The 15,292-nt window shown below is 40.1% G+C and overlaps 1 protein-coding gene across 1 annotated transcript in view; it reads right to left on the bottom strand.

The window, feature by feature from the left end:
- CACNA1E (calcium voltage-gated channel subunit alpha1 E) overlaps nucleotides 1-15,292 on the bottom strand; it is a 519,663-nt gene that overhangs the window by 33,537 nt on the left and 470,834 nt on the right. The window contains exons 39-43 of the mRNA XM_053693950.1: nucleotides 11,867-11,972; nucleotides 10,787-10,894; nucleotides 2,830-2,930; nucleotides 372-478; nucleotides 129-228 (exon numbers count right to left, since the gene is read on the bottom strand). Of these exons, the coding sequence (XP_053549925.1) occupies nucleotides 129-228; nucleotides 372-478; nucleotides 2,830-2,930; nucleotides 10,787-10,894; nucleotides 11,867-11,972 (522 nt within the window). The remainder of the gene's footprint in view (nucleotides 1-128; nucleotides 229-371; nucleotides 479-2,829; nucleotides 2,931-10,786; nucleotides 10,895-11,866; nucleotides 11,973-15,292) is intronic.

Genomic DNA, 15,292 nt, shown 5'->3' with positions numbered 1-15,292 from the left:
TGTATTCACATACCCCAGACGCACACAAGGCTAAGCGTACACTACTCACACAATCATCTTCATGAACATTCAACTTGGCCAATGTATTAGTTAATGCCCTAATGGCATGAAAGCAGCTTAGTGTTTACCAGAGATAACTGCTCCTCAAATTCTTCATCATCCTGTTCCAGACAGACTGGCTGGAATATCTCCTCTGGGGACAGTGGACTCAATGAAGGGAACCCACCCCTGGAACACATAACATAGAGAGTTAACTGGCTGTAAGCAAACAATCGTTGGTATTAAAGTTGTTGTGCCATCTAATAGGAGAGGAAGAACTGATGGTGCAGCTGGCACGGCTATCCTGGTGGCAATAGCCTTCAAAAACTCACAGTCCTGATAGCGGGTCCTGCTGGAGGTAGGGTAAAGCTTTGGCATTGGACAGAATCTCTTCAGGCAGGGATGAGGCTTCCATCCGCTGGAACATTGGAGCATTTTTCTGCACCAAACAGAACATTATCAGGTTACTACCTTAGAATTCAGCACATGGTCTTCTCATGTTCATAAGCATGCCAGACTTAGTTAAAGGGACAGTCTAATCTCTAATGTAAATGTTTTAAGTTTTTTTTTTTATTTGACCATGTGATTTTTGCATTATTGAACTTATAATTATATTTAAACCCAGTAAACGTGTTAAAACCTAGATAAAGTCCCGCTTGGGAGACATGCATTGGAGCTTCCCAGCGGAACCCTGCAATGAGTCACAGAGATGCAGCAATGGCACAAGATGCCAAGTACTGGCCATGTTTTGCTAAGGAGTCGCAATGGTTGCACCTTCAGGGCAGGACTTTACTTGTGTGTTTAACACCTTTGCGGACAGTATTGCAAAACGTGCACACATCAACAAATTAAATCATGTAATTTTTGCATTAGAATTACCATTTAAAACAATAGCTTAAGGAAACCAACAAAATGCAGAATCAGATTTTTATAATCAGGTTAGCATCTTTTACAAATGTAGATGTTGCTAAGTGTTGCTCATTGAAGTAAAAAAAAACTGGAACCAGACCTAAAATTAAAAAATATATATACAGTACATTTATAAATGTATTAATCAGACATGCACACACATGTACACAAACACACACAGAAAGCAATCACCAAGACACACACAAGACACACACATAGCAATCACCTGAACTCACAGTCACACATACACAGCAATCACCCAGAATCATAGTCACACATACATAGCAATCACCTAAAATCACAGTCAAACATACATAGCAATCACCCGGAAACACAGTCACACATACACAGCAATCACCCGGAAACACAGTTACATGTACACAGCAATTACCTGGAAACACATTCACACATTCAAAGCAATCAGCTGAAATCACAGTCACACATACACAGCAATCACCCAGAATCACAGTCACACATACACAGCAATCCCTCAGAATCACAGTCACATGTACACAGCAATCACCCAGAAACACAGTTACATGTACACAGCAATCACCTAGAATCACAATCACACATACACAGCAATCCCTCGGAATCACAGTCACATGTACACAGCAATCACCTGGAATCACAGTCACAATTACACAGCAATCACCCAGAATCACAGTCACACATACACAGCAATCACCTGGAAACACAGTCACACATACACAGCAATCACCCGGAAATCACAGTCACAAGTACACAGCAATCACCTGGAATCACAGTCACAAATACACAGCAATCACCCAGAATCACAGTCGCACATATACAGAAATCACCCGGAAACACAGTCACACATACACAGCAATCACCCGGAATCACAGTCACACACAGTACACACACATGTACAGCAAGACACACGCACCCACAGAAATCACACAGACCCATACAGATGTACACACACACACACATGAATATTGCATAAATATGCTTTTACATGTTTTCCTCTACTTGACAGCAAAGGGCTCCAATGCAATTATATATAAGTGTATATGGGTGTACATATGTATTTATTTGTTTATATGTGTATATATTTCTGTAAATACATACATAAATACATATGTACACACATAAAAACATATATATATATAAAAATAAATACATACATAAATACATATGTACACACATAAAAACATATATATATAGATATATAAAAATAAATACATACATATGCATATTTAGACATAAGTATATGTATGTATCACTATGTTAAAGCCCTTTGCCTGCCTTTTTTTCCTAACACCTGAGACATTATTTCTTTGAGCCCTTATAACTTTTTTATGGATTTTTAAAAATAATTTTTATTAGATGTTATTATGAGTGTAAATGTACTTTGTAATGTATTTTTAAGTGTTTTGTGACACTTTTTTGTTTTGCAAAACAATTAACCAGAGCTCTGAGGAGGCGCTATCCCAATGAGCATTAACTTCAATTACTTTCAACTTGTAATATGAGCACTAAATCCGACGCGCACAAACAGCCACAATAAACCAGATATTACTTGCGTGTAACTGTTAGCGCTTCACGCGTAATCTGGCCCAAAATATTGATATTAAGTCTAATATTTCAGGCAAATGTATACCTGAGTTTTGCCAACGTTCCTCAGCTGTTATTGTCTTGCTTTGCATACTTTACAAAGAAGTAGCTGAGTTATAACTAACAATGTAATGATATGTTTGTACACAATCTCCAGAAGTGCAGAATACGCAGCATTAAACAAGTTAATTCACCACTAATCCTCTCCTCGAGGTTACCTGCTGGCTCTGCTGCTCGCGCAGGCACAACAACATCACATGCATACTGATCAGGAGAGCTATCTGTGCATACAAAGTGTCTCACCTGTTCCTCCAGCTGTTGTCTTTGCTTTTTAGCTTTACTCTGCTTATAATAGTCCATGATCATCATAGCAGCATAAATCTTCCCCACCGTCAAGTCAGTTGCTATAAAGATAATAATTTATGACAAATAAACTATATGCACTTGCAAATATTGTCTTGTCAACTCTTATACTGATTTAATATATATATATACTCTGTGTGTGTGTACAGGGAGTGCAGAATTATTAGGCAAATTAGTATTTTGACCACATCATCCTCTTTATGCATGTTGTCTTACTCCAAGCTGTATAGGCTCGAAAGCCTACTACCAATTAAGCATATTAGGTGATGTGCATCTCTGTAATGAGAAGGGGTGTGGTCTAATGACATCAACACCCTATATCAGGTGTGCATAATTATTAGGCAACTTCCTTTCCTTTGGCAAAATGGGTCAAAAGAAGGACTTGACAGGCTCAGAAAAGTCAAAAATAGTGAGATATCTTGCAGAGGGATGCAGCACTCTTAAAATTGCAAAGCTTCTGAAGCGTGATCATCGAACAATCAAGCGTTTCATTCAAAATAGTCAACAGGGTCGCAAGAAGCGTGTGGAAAAACCAAGGCGCAAAATAACTGCCCATGAACTGAGAAAAGTCAAGCGTGCAGCTGCCAAGATGTCACTTGCCACCAGTTTGGCCATATTTCAGAGCTGCAACATCACTGGAGTGCCCAAAAGCACAAGGTGTGCAATACTCAGAGACATGGCCAAGGTAAGAAAGGCTGAAAGACGACCACCACTGAACAAGACACACAAGCTGAAACGTCTAGACTGGGCCAAGAAATATCTCAAGACTGATTTTTCTAAGGTTTTATTGACTGATGAAATGAGAGTGAGTCTTGATGGGCCAGATGGATGGGCCCGTGGCTGGATTGGTAAAGGGCAGAGAGCTCCAGTCCGACTCAGACGCCAGCAAGGTGGAGGTGGAGTACTGGTTTGGGCTGGTATCATCAAAGATGAGCTTGTGGGGCCTTTTCGGGTTGAGGATGGAGTCAAGCTTAACTCCCAGTCCTACTGCGAGTTTCTGGAAGACACCTTCTTCAAGCAGTGGTACAGGAAGAAGTCTGCATCCTTCAAGAAAAACATGATTTTCATGCAGGACAATGCTCCATCACACGCGTCCAAGTACTCCACAGCGTGGCTGGCAAGAAAGGGTATAAAAGAAGAAAATCTAATGACATGGCCTCCTTGTTCACCTGATCTGAACCCCATTGAGAACCTGTGATCCATCATCAAATGTGAGATTTACAAGGAGGGAAAACAGTACACCTCCCTGAACAGTGTCTGGGAGGCTGTGGTTGCTGCTGCACGCAATGTTGATGGTGAACAGATCAAAACACTGACAGAATGCATGGATGGCAGACTTTTGAGTGTCCTTGCAAAGAAAGGTGGCTATATTGGTCACTGATTTGTTTTTGTTTTGTTTTTGAATGTCAGAAATGTATATTTGTGAATGTTGAGATTTTATATTAGTTTCACTGGTAAAAATAAATAATTGAAATGGATATATTTTTGTTTTTTGTTAAGTTGCCTAATAATTATGCACAGTAATAGTCACCTGCACACACAGATATCCCCCTAAAATAGCTAAAACTAAAAACAAACTAAAAACTACTTCCAAAAATATTCAGCTTTGATATTAATGAGTTTTTTGGGTTCATTGAGAACATAGTTGTTGTTCAATAATAAAATTAATCCTCAAAAATACAACTTGCCTAATAATTCTGCACTCCCTGTATATATATATATATATATATATATATATATATATATATATATACATATATATGTATACACACATATATATATATATGTTATGTGATACTGTTGTTGATGTATTAGATGACTAGTAGTTGCCAATGCGACCCATTTTCTTTTTTTCCCATGAAAGTAGTGGGGTTTATTGTTTTTATAGCTTGGGCACTAGTTAAATAGGTAGCCTATCACTGCCTTTGCCCTGGGACCCAGTGATGTGTATTTAATTTATGCTCCTGGTTCTATTACCACTTTATATGACAGTGTGCCCATGAAATCTTGGCCAGTTCAAGGCGTAGAGTAATCTCATGGCTAGCACATTTTATGGGTCATCGTTACAATGTTATGCTACATAAGCAACATTTTGTTAAAATGCAGAATTAATCAGATCTCATGTTTCCTAAGTGATTTCTCACATATTTTGCTAAAAGAGACAGCAAGAAAAAAGAAAGTTAAGGTGCGCAAAGCATCAACTAATTTCACACTGAATTTAAAGAAGCTGAGTTTTAGATTGCTGTGAACAAAAAATAAAAATAATAAACTGACAAATCTGCTGTACTTTTTTGTATTTTCACAAGCTGAGCGTATGGCTGAGAAACTAGGTATAGCCGAGGTGTGTGCATTTTTTGTTATCTTACATTCAAAGTGTTAACTGCTTTGTTGAGCATTTGTATCCTAATCTAGAGTTATATTTTATATCATGCTGATACGAATGATGTGTTCTGGATTAGAATGGATATCAGGTCTCGGTCCAGATACCGTTGGAGGAGCTAAACATAATTCATTTATCCAATTGCTCACTAATTTTAAGTAAAGCACTTTCCTTTTGTCCGAATGAACAGCCGGACTCCTTTGAAATATATGTTGATCTGAGTCTGACATGTTTATTTAGAATGCTTAGATTAAAAGCATTTGTCTCTGATGAAACTAACAAATTTACTCCGAAGATCACTGAAAGTAGCACTTAGACTTTTGATATTTCTAACTTCGGACTTCATTAAAAAAATGTCTTTAATCCCACTAGTGTTAATCAAGCTGTTGAAACATTTATTGAAGTGGTAGAGGATCCATACAAAAATATTATTGGTCGAGGATAGACTAGAATGTATGTATGTAATCAAACCCTAGAGGGAAGATTAGCATTACAGGGATTCGAAAAATATAGCTCTTTTACCATTAAACCCACATATAAAGGCAGAGCTTTGGTTGTCATGGAAACAGAAAAATACAAATAAATACAACGCCATTAAAGTGATACTCAGATGTATGAATTTTAAAAAAAATGTTTGGATAATGCAGTAAAATTATAGTTGATTATTAAAAAATACATAAGAATATTTAACACTAAAACATCCAATAATACCAGCATTTTACATAGGCGCTAAAATTCACAAAAACCTTGAGGAGGACCCAACCGGGCATCTGATTGTAGCCAGTATAGGCTCTATATTAAGCCCAGCACTATTCCTAGATAAAATCTTTTCCCCACTAGTCACAAAAGGTAGGTCCTTTGTTAAAGACACTAAGGCCTAGATTACGAGTTTTGCGGTAGCTGAAAAAGCAGTGATAACAGGTGCTAACGCTACTTTTTTCCTACCGCTGGTATTACGAGTCTTGCAGGTTTAGGGTCACCGCACACTTTTTTGGCCTTACCGCAAAATGACTTACGTAAACTTCGTAAAGTCTTTTTTCTATGGGACTTTTCATACCGCTGGCATTACGAGTCTGTCCTGGGAGGCCAAAAAGTGAGCGGTACACCCTAAAACTTCAAGATTTCTACCGCATTTGAAAGTCAGTAGTTATGTTTTATGGTACAACGCCGTAACATAAAACTCATAACTAAAGTGCTAAAAAGTACACTAACACCCATAAACTACCTTTTAACCCCTAAACCGAGGCCCTCCCGCATCGCAAACACTAAAATAAAATTATTAACCCTAATCTTCCGCTCCGGACATCGTCGTCACCTACATTATACTTAATAACCCCTAATCTGCTGCCCCCAACATCACCGACACCTACATTATATTTATTAACCCCCAATCTGCCGACCCCAATGTCGCCGCAACCTACCTACACTTATTAACCCCTAATCTGCCGCCCCGACATCACCACCACTATAATAAACATTAACCCCTTAACCGCCGCACTCCCGCCTCGCAAACATTAGTTTATTATTATTAACCCCTAATCTGCCGTCCCTAACATCGCCGCCACCTACCTACATTTATTAACCCCTAATCTGCCGCCCCCACTATATTAAATTTATTAACCCCTAAACCTAAGTCTAACCCTAACACCCCCTAACTTAAATATAATTACAATAAATCTAAATAAAATTCCAATCATTAACTACATTATTCCTATTTAAAACTAAATACTTACCTATAAAATAAACCCTAAGCTAGCTACAATATAACTAATAGTTACATTGTAGCTATCTTAGGGTTTATTTTTATTTTACAGGCAAGTTTGTATTTATTTTAACTAGGTAGAATAGTTACTAAATAGGTATTAACTATTTAATAACTGCCTAGCTAAAATAAATAAAAAACTACCTGTAAAATAAAACCTAACCTAAGTTACACTAACACCTAACGCTACACTATAATTAAATAAATTAACTAAATTAAATACTATTAAATAAATTAAATTGAATTATCTAAAGTACAAAAACAAACAAACACTAAATTACAGAAAATAAAAAACAAATTACAGATATTTAAACTAATTACACCTAATCTAAGAGCCCTATCAAAATAAAAAATGCCTCCCCAAATAAAAAAAACCCTAGCCTAAACTAAACTATCAATAGCCCTTAAAAGGGCCTTTTGCAGGGCATTGCCCCAAAGTAATCAGCTCTTTTACCTGTAAAAAAAATACAAACAACCCCCCCAACAGTAAAACCCACCACCCACACATCCAACCCCCCAAATAAAATACTAACTAAAAAAACCTAAGCTCCCCATTGCCCTGAAAAGGGCATTTGGATGGGCATTGCCCTTAAAAGGGCAGTTAGCTCTTTTGCAGCCCAAACCCTAACCTAAAAATAAAACCCACCCAATACACCCTTAAAAAAAACCTAACACTAACCCCCAGCTGAAGATCAATTTACCGGGAGACGTCTTCATCCAAGCCGGGCGAAGTGGTCCTCCAGACGGGCAGAAGTCTTCATCCAAGCCGGGTAGAAGTGGTCCTCCAGATGGGTAGAAGTCTTCATCCAAGCCGGGCAGAAGTGGTCCTCCAGAAAGGCAGAAGTCTTCATCCAGACAGCATCTTCTATCTTCATCCATCCGGCGCGGAGTGGGTCCATCTTCAAGACATCCGACGCGGAGCATCCTCTTCAAAAGACGGCTTCTTCGTAATGAATATCTCTTTAAGTGACGTTATCCAAGATGGCATCCCTTAGATTCCGATTGGCTGATAGAATTCTATTGGATTGAAGTTCAATCCTATTGGCTGATCCAATCAGCCAATAGGATTGAGCTCACATTCTATTGGCTGATTGGAACAGCCAATAGAATGCGAGCTCAATCCTATTGACTGATTGGATCAGCCAATAGGATTGAACTTCAATCCTATTGGCTGATTGCATCAGCCAATATGATTTTTTCTACCTTAATTCCGATTGGCTGATAGAATTCTATCAGCCAATCGGAATCTAAGGGACGCCATCTTGGATGACGTCACTTAAAGAGATATTCATTACGAAGAAGCCGTCGTTTGAAGAGGATGCTCTGCGTCGGATGTCTTGAAGATGGACCCCCTCCGCGCTGGATGGATGAAGATAGAAGATGCCGTCTGGATGAAGACTTCTGCCCGTCTGGAGGACCACTTCTGCCCGGCTTGAATGAAGACTTCTGCCCGTCTGGAGGACCACTTCGCCCGGCTTGGATGAAGACGTCTCCCGGTAAGTCGATCTTCAGCTGGGGGTTAGTGTTAAGTTTTTTTAAGGGTGTATTGGGTGGGTTTTATTTTTAGGTTAGGGTTTTATTTTCTGTTTAGTTTTAAATAGGAATAATTTAGTTAATGATAGGAATATTTATTTAGATTTATTTTAATTATTTTTAAGTTAGGGGGTGTTAGGGTTAGGGTTAGACTTAGGTTTAGGGGTTAATACATTTAATATAGTGGCGGCGACGTTGGGGGCGGCAGATTAGCGGTTAATAAATGTAGGTAGGTGGCGGCGATGTTGGGGCGGCAGATTAGGGGTTAATAATATTTAACTAATGTTTGCGAGGCGGGAGTGCAGTGGTTTAGGGGTTGATATATTTATTATAGTGGCGGCGACGTTGGGGGCTGCAGATTAGGGGTTAATAAGTGTAGGTAGGTTGCAGCGACATTGTGTCGACGATGTCGGGTGCGACAGATTAGGGGTTAATAAGTGTAAGGTTAGGGGTGTTTAGACTCGGGGTTCATGTTAGGGTGTTAGGTGTAAACATAACATTTGTTTTCCCATAGGAATCAATGGGGCTGCGTTACTCAGTTTTACGCTGCTTTTTTGCAGGTGTTAGACTTTTTTTCAGCCGGCTCTCCCCGTTGATTCCTATGGGGAAATTGTGCACGAGCACGTTACACCAGCTCACCGCTGACTTAAGCAGCGCTGGTATTGAAGTGAGATTTGGAGCCAAATTTTGCTCTACGCTCACTTTTTGTCTTTTAACGCTGGGTTTCTGAAAACTCGTAATACCAGCGTTGCATGAAAGTGAGCGGTGAGAGTAACGTGCAAGTTAATACCTCACCCCTGTTACCGCAAAACTCGTAATCTAGGCGTTAGTCTTTTATTGAAAAACAAACATTATAAAGATCTAGGGGATGATATATTTCTCTCCACTTGGGATGTAACATTGTTATACACAGTAATTCTTCACCAAGTAGGAATCTCTAGTGTTAAAAAGGAAAAGGAAAGTAGTATTTATAGTTATCAACATGTAGAATTTCTATGTGATTTGCTTGAACTGGTTCTTACTGGCAACTACTTTCTCTTCAATGGAACTTTTTTCATGCAAAAAACTGGAACAGCAATGGAGTCAAATGTGGCTAAATCTTATGGCTGTTTGGTGATGGATACCATTGAAGAGAGGGTAGTGTAAACTCATCCTTTGTTTCAGAAACACTGTCTGGTATGGTTTTGCTACATAGATGATTTGTTCATCTTGTGATGGGCCAACCAAATTACAATACAGTATTTAAAAACATCCATAATGTTTATATGTGTATATATGACTGTAAATACATATATACACATATATGCTCCTCTTTGCAGACGGCACATGCTGGGTAAAAAGAGGCTGCTACTTTGGTCGTAAATAACGACAGAACAGGCTATTACACTAATGCTTTTTGTCACTGGCAGAAAGGGGTAAAAAGATTGCTGTATCTATTACTGGCACAAAAAAGATGACATTATTGGCTGTGTTACAGGCATAAAGGGTTAAATCACCAGCAGTCAGGTTAAAATGTCACTTTAATATTAGACAAGGGTTTAAACTCATTACTTATTGGGCTCCATGTACTAAATGGCGGGCGGACAGTTTCTTAACTCGCGAAGCTGTCCCCCTGCCTTCACTACCCACGGGCAGCGGATCTGTTGATCCGCTTGCCCGTATGTATCATTATACACTCATCGGAGTGTGTAATGCCCGCCCCTTCAATCGCGCAACCAATCACGCGACTGAAGGGGCTGTCAATCACCGAGAGTGAGCATGCTCTCAGTGATTTTGCCTCGCCACCTAAGAGGGTGGCGTAGGGTGTAGGAAGCAGCAGTCTAATGACCGCTGCTTCTTACATTGCGGGAAGCAGGCTCGCATATGCAAACCTGCCCCGCAAAGGCTCTGGAGCAGCTTTTGCTGCTTCGTACATGGAGCCCATTGTGTTTTAATTGCAGCCATGAGGTAATATTACAGCTTCATTTGTTACTTGAAGTCAAGGATGCTCATCTGTGAAAAATAAATATGACTAGTGGGGTATTGGGTGAAACCAAATAAAGTGTTTTATAGAGGGGCTAATACATATACCCACTACTGTACTTGTTATGTAGAATGCAACTGGCGACTCTAGCTACTAAATAAATCTATAAGCATACACCGCATCCCCCTGAAACTGAACAAATAAATAATTCATCTCTATATAATTCACAGATAATAAAGACTTCTAATATAGGCGGTACCTCTAGGCATTGGGACAAGGAGATCCAACATCTTCTGTGACAGATTAGGCCAGATTGCTAGTATTTCTGACTGTAGCTCTGAGTCCAGCTGCTGTCTATCAGCACCGCCTATGACAAGACAGAAAGCAAGAAACAAAAACACGAAACTGAATAAACTGTAAAAGTAGAATAAAAATACCAAACTCATATCATACAAAACTACCAGAACCACATTTAGTAATTATTACATAGTATTTATTTTTTTATATAACATTTTCCAAATTTCAATACTCAAAGCCAAAAATCTCGTTAGATTTAAAGTGACACTGACAGCCATGAATTAAATGCATTCATTAAAATGGAAATAGGGGTTAATTAGAAAGTTGCTTAAAATTACCTGCTCTATCTGAATCATGAGAGTTTAATCTTGACTAGACTTTTCCTTTAATAAAGGAACTGTAAACTTCATTTTGGGGTGCAATTGGGGGACATTTTTTTCAATTTAACCAGCAATCAGCAAGCGATATCCAGATGCTGAACCAGAAATGGTCCGGCTCCTAAGCGTACACTCCTGATTTCAAAATAAAGATACAAATTCCTCTATTTATCAAAGTCTGGCGGACCTGATCCGACAGTGCGGATCAGGTCCGCCAGACCTCGCTGAATACGGAGAGCAATACGCTCTCCGTATTCAGCATTGCACCAGCAGCTCACAAGAGCTGCTGGTGCAATGCCGCCCCCTGCAGAATCGCGGCCAATCGGCCGCCAGCAGGGAGGTGTCAATCAATCCGATCGGGTTGAATTGCGGCAATGTCTGTCCGGCTGCTCAGAGCAGGCAGACAGGTTATGGAGCAGCAGTCTTTAGACCGCTGCTTCATAACTGGTGTTTCTGGCGAGCCTGCAGGCTCACCAAAAACACGGGGCCTCAAGTTCCATCCGGAGCTTGATAGATAGGTCCCCAAGAGATAGAAGAAAAATTGATAACAGGAGTAAATTAGAAAGTTGCTTAAAATTGCTGCTCTATCATGAAAGAGAAAAATTTGGGTTTCATATCCCTTTAAGGGACATCACACACTGTAATAACAGACACTCAATTCTTACCTTTAGCTATTTTGATATCCAGCGCTGTGCGAATTAGAGCCATGAGGGTGGAAGTGAAATGTACAGTCATGTCTTCCGTTACTGGCATATTCATCAGGACCAATCTCTGTACAAAAACACCGGGTGCCCAATATATGGGAAGACATATCGACAAGGGACCCAAAGCAAAACAACCACATATACATATAGCATTACTACACTTTACACAAAACAGAGGTGGGGGCATCACTCCCAAACCCCTCTCCACACCCCAGCTCCACCCTGCATCAGTGTAATGTAGAAGTTCGATACAGGAAGTGCACGTGGGAAGTGTATTGGCAGACATCATTCATTGGTTTGAAAAAAGAAGAGGCTGAATGTGTTCTAGTCCAACGTGTGGACAAAATAATAAATACAAAAAGCCTCTAGGGGGCGCTCTCTAGATGCACACAGTAATGTATAAAATGTGAAAGTCCATACAAGCGTAAATGTCCAAATAAAAAGGCAGCTCATTGTTGCGAAGGTGGTCAACCCCCCAAAGGTGAAAAGATCTAGAAAATACAAAAACACAAAGGCGCCAAATAGTGTGATACAGTAAAAATAATACAATATATTAATGGAGTTTAAGCTGTTGAACTCACAAAATAACAGCACCAGGATGGTGCAGAATCCACGTGCTGGATCCTCGTAGTTGCCCAGCTAACTATTTCCAATGAAGAAATAGAAGAATTCTCAGCAGGAATCACCAACTGGATCTTCCTATGATAAGAAAACAGAGACCGCAATGGCACAGTACAGCAAAACAGGTGGTTATAAAGGAGGGTGCGTACTTACAAAATCAGCGCACCACCATACATTTTATTTTATCATCTACTCACTTGCATTTTATACCTGTTTACTTTGGGACTTTGTGGAGAGTATCCTGATACCGTTTGGGGTTACAGTCAGCTGGGCGGCTGTGAAGCTCCAGCTTGCTTTTATTGCACCTGGTGGTGCTCTGATTTTGTAAGTATGCACCCTCTTTTATAACCACCTGGGTTTTGCTGTACTGTGCCATGGCGGTCTCTGTTTTCTTATCATAGGAAGATCCGGTTGGTGATCCCAGCTAAGAATTATTCTATTCCTCCATTGGAGATAGTTAACTGGGCAACTACGAGGATCCAGCATGTAGATACTGCACCATCCTGGTGCTGTTATTTTGTGAGTTCAACAGCTTTAACTCCATTAATATATTGTATTATTTATACTGTATCACGCTATTTGGTGCCTTTGTGTTTTTGGATTTTCTAGATCATTCATTGGTTTGTAACACGGAGGGAGATGACTATGCTAAATTAGTTTCATAAGGGAAGATTTTAAAGAGTTATTGGGGTCGATTTAACAAGGGCCATTGTTCCCCTTGTTTCCGTGCGAGCCTTCTAAAGACCGCTGCTCCATAACTTGTCCGCTGCCTCTGAGGCTGCGTTCTTCAATCCGCCCGATCCTATACGATCAGGCTGATTGACACCCCCTGCTAGCGAATCTGCAGGGGGCGGCATTGCACAAGCAGTTCTGGTGAACTGCTTGTGCAATGATAAATGCTGACAGCGTATGCTGTCGGCATTCAGCGATGTCTGCTACAGCGTATCATGTCGGACAGACATTGGTAAATCTACCCCAAAGTGTGTATGTGAGTGCATAGGATATCAGTAATTAAAGGGATACTAAACCCAGATTCAGATAGAGGGGCATATGTATCAAGGTCTGTCGGACCTGATCCGATAGTGCGGATCAGGTCTGACAGACCTCGCTGAATACGGCAAGCAATACGCTTGCAGTATTCAGCATTGCACCAGCAGCTCACAAGAGCTGCTGGTGCAATGCCGCCCCCTGCAGACTCGCGGCCAATGGGCCACCAGCAGGGGGTGTCAATCAACCCGATCATACTCGATCGGGTTGTATTGTGGCGATGTCCGTCCGCCTGCTCAGAGCAGACGGACAGGGTTATGGAGCAGCGATCTTTGTGACCGCTGCTTCATAACTGCTGTTTCTGGCGAGCCTGTAGACTCGCCAGAAACACGGGGCATCAAGCTCCATTTGGAGCTTGATACATATGCCCCAGAGAATGCAATATTAAGCAACTTTCTAATTTACTCATATTATCAATTTTTCTTCGTTCTCTTGCTATATTTATTTGAAAAGCAGGAATGTAAAGCTTAGGAGCCACCCCATTTTAGGTTCAGCACTCTGGATAGTGCTTGCTTATTGGTGGCTACATTTAGCCACCAATCAGAAAGTGTAACCCAGGTTCTGAACCAAAACTGTGCCGGCTCCCAAGCCTTGCTTTCCTGCTTTTTAAATAAAGATAGCAAGAGAAAGAAGAAAAAAATGATAATAGGAGTAAATTAGAAAGTTGCTTAAAATTGCATTCTCTATCTGAATCATGAAAGAAAAAAATGGGTTTAGTGTCCCTTTAAGCAATGCATTGTGAAAGAATTGCATAAAAATACATGTTTTAAAAATTTACAGTCATTTTGTTTACTGACTTTCTTTAAATTCCCTTGGAACTAAATGTATGTTTTCTGATATTTTCTATATTAACACTGCAGTGATACACAAGGTGCATTTTGTACTGTCAGCACAGTTTCACTAACATTTTCAGCTGACTCATCTCTGTTTACTCTGTTAACTCTGGTCAGCTGACTCATCTCTGTTTACTCCGTTAACTCTGGTCAGCTGACTCATCTCTGTTTACTCCGTTAACTCTGGTCAGCTGACTCATCTCTGTTTACTCTGTTAACTCTGGTCAGCTGACTCATCTCTGTTTCCTACAGATATGACCTCACACATAACAAGGGGTGACCTGTACCTTATAAGCCACTTTGTTAGGACATCTCTTTCCAAGGCCTAGAGGTGGTGACATGAGGGTCAGCATTTCATACATTTCTGTATAATGGATACGGCCGCTGGTTATGGACAGGTGGAGCCAGAGACAAGAGAGGGAGTGAGGTGAAGATGATGGAACAAGCAGGAATAGGTAGGAACAATAAAAGCAGCATAACCAGAAAAAAAAGCAAAATATAAAAAAATATATATAAACAAGCAGACAAAATACAGGAAACAGGAGACAAAAAAGGAACAGAAGAGAAGAGGGAGGGGTTAATAAATTCCTTCACCCTCTAAAGCAGTATAATGTGGATTCACATCACACTCATGGCTCTTATTACACCTTTTTTCCACCCAAGCCCACTTCCTCTCTTCTGTTTTAAGGTTTTTATCTCTCCCTCTGTCCCTCTGTGTAGGACTTCAAGCAAGGTATGTCTATATACCCGTCTCCAAAGCCAGATTTGGATAGCATCTCCTGATGGACAACAGTTCTTAGAAAACAGCCCATCATTACTTGATATGTTTTGCTGAGGAGCCGTGTATATTTCATGGACATTCTATACTTTGCATAGAGGGTGTGGC

The sequence above is a fragment of the Bombina bombina genome, chromosome 10 (genome assembly GCF_027579735.1).
Source record: "Bombina bombina isolate aBomBom1 chromosome 10, aBomBom1.pri, whole genome shotgun sequence".
NCBI classification, from domain to species: Eukaryota; Metazoa; Chordata; class Amphibia; order Anura; family Bombinatoridae; genus Bombina; species Bombina bombina.
The sequence above is the reverse complement of the archived record's forward strand: the minus strand, read 5'-3'. Positions and strand labels throughout refer to the sequence as shown.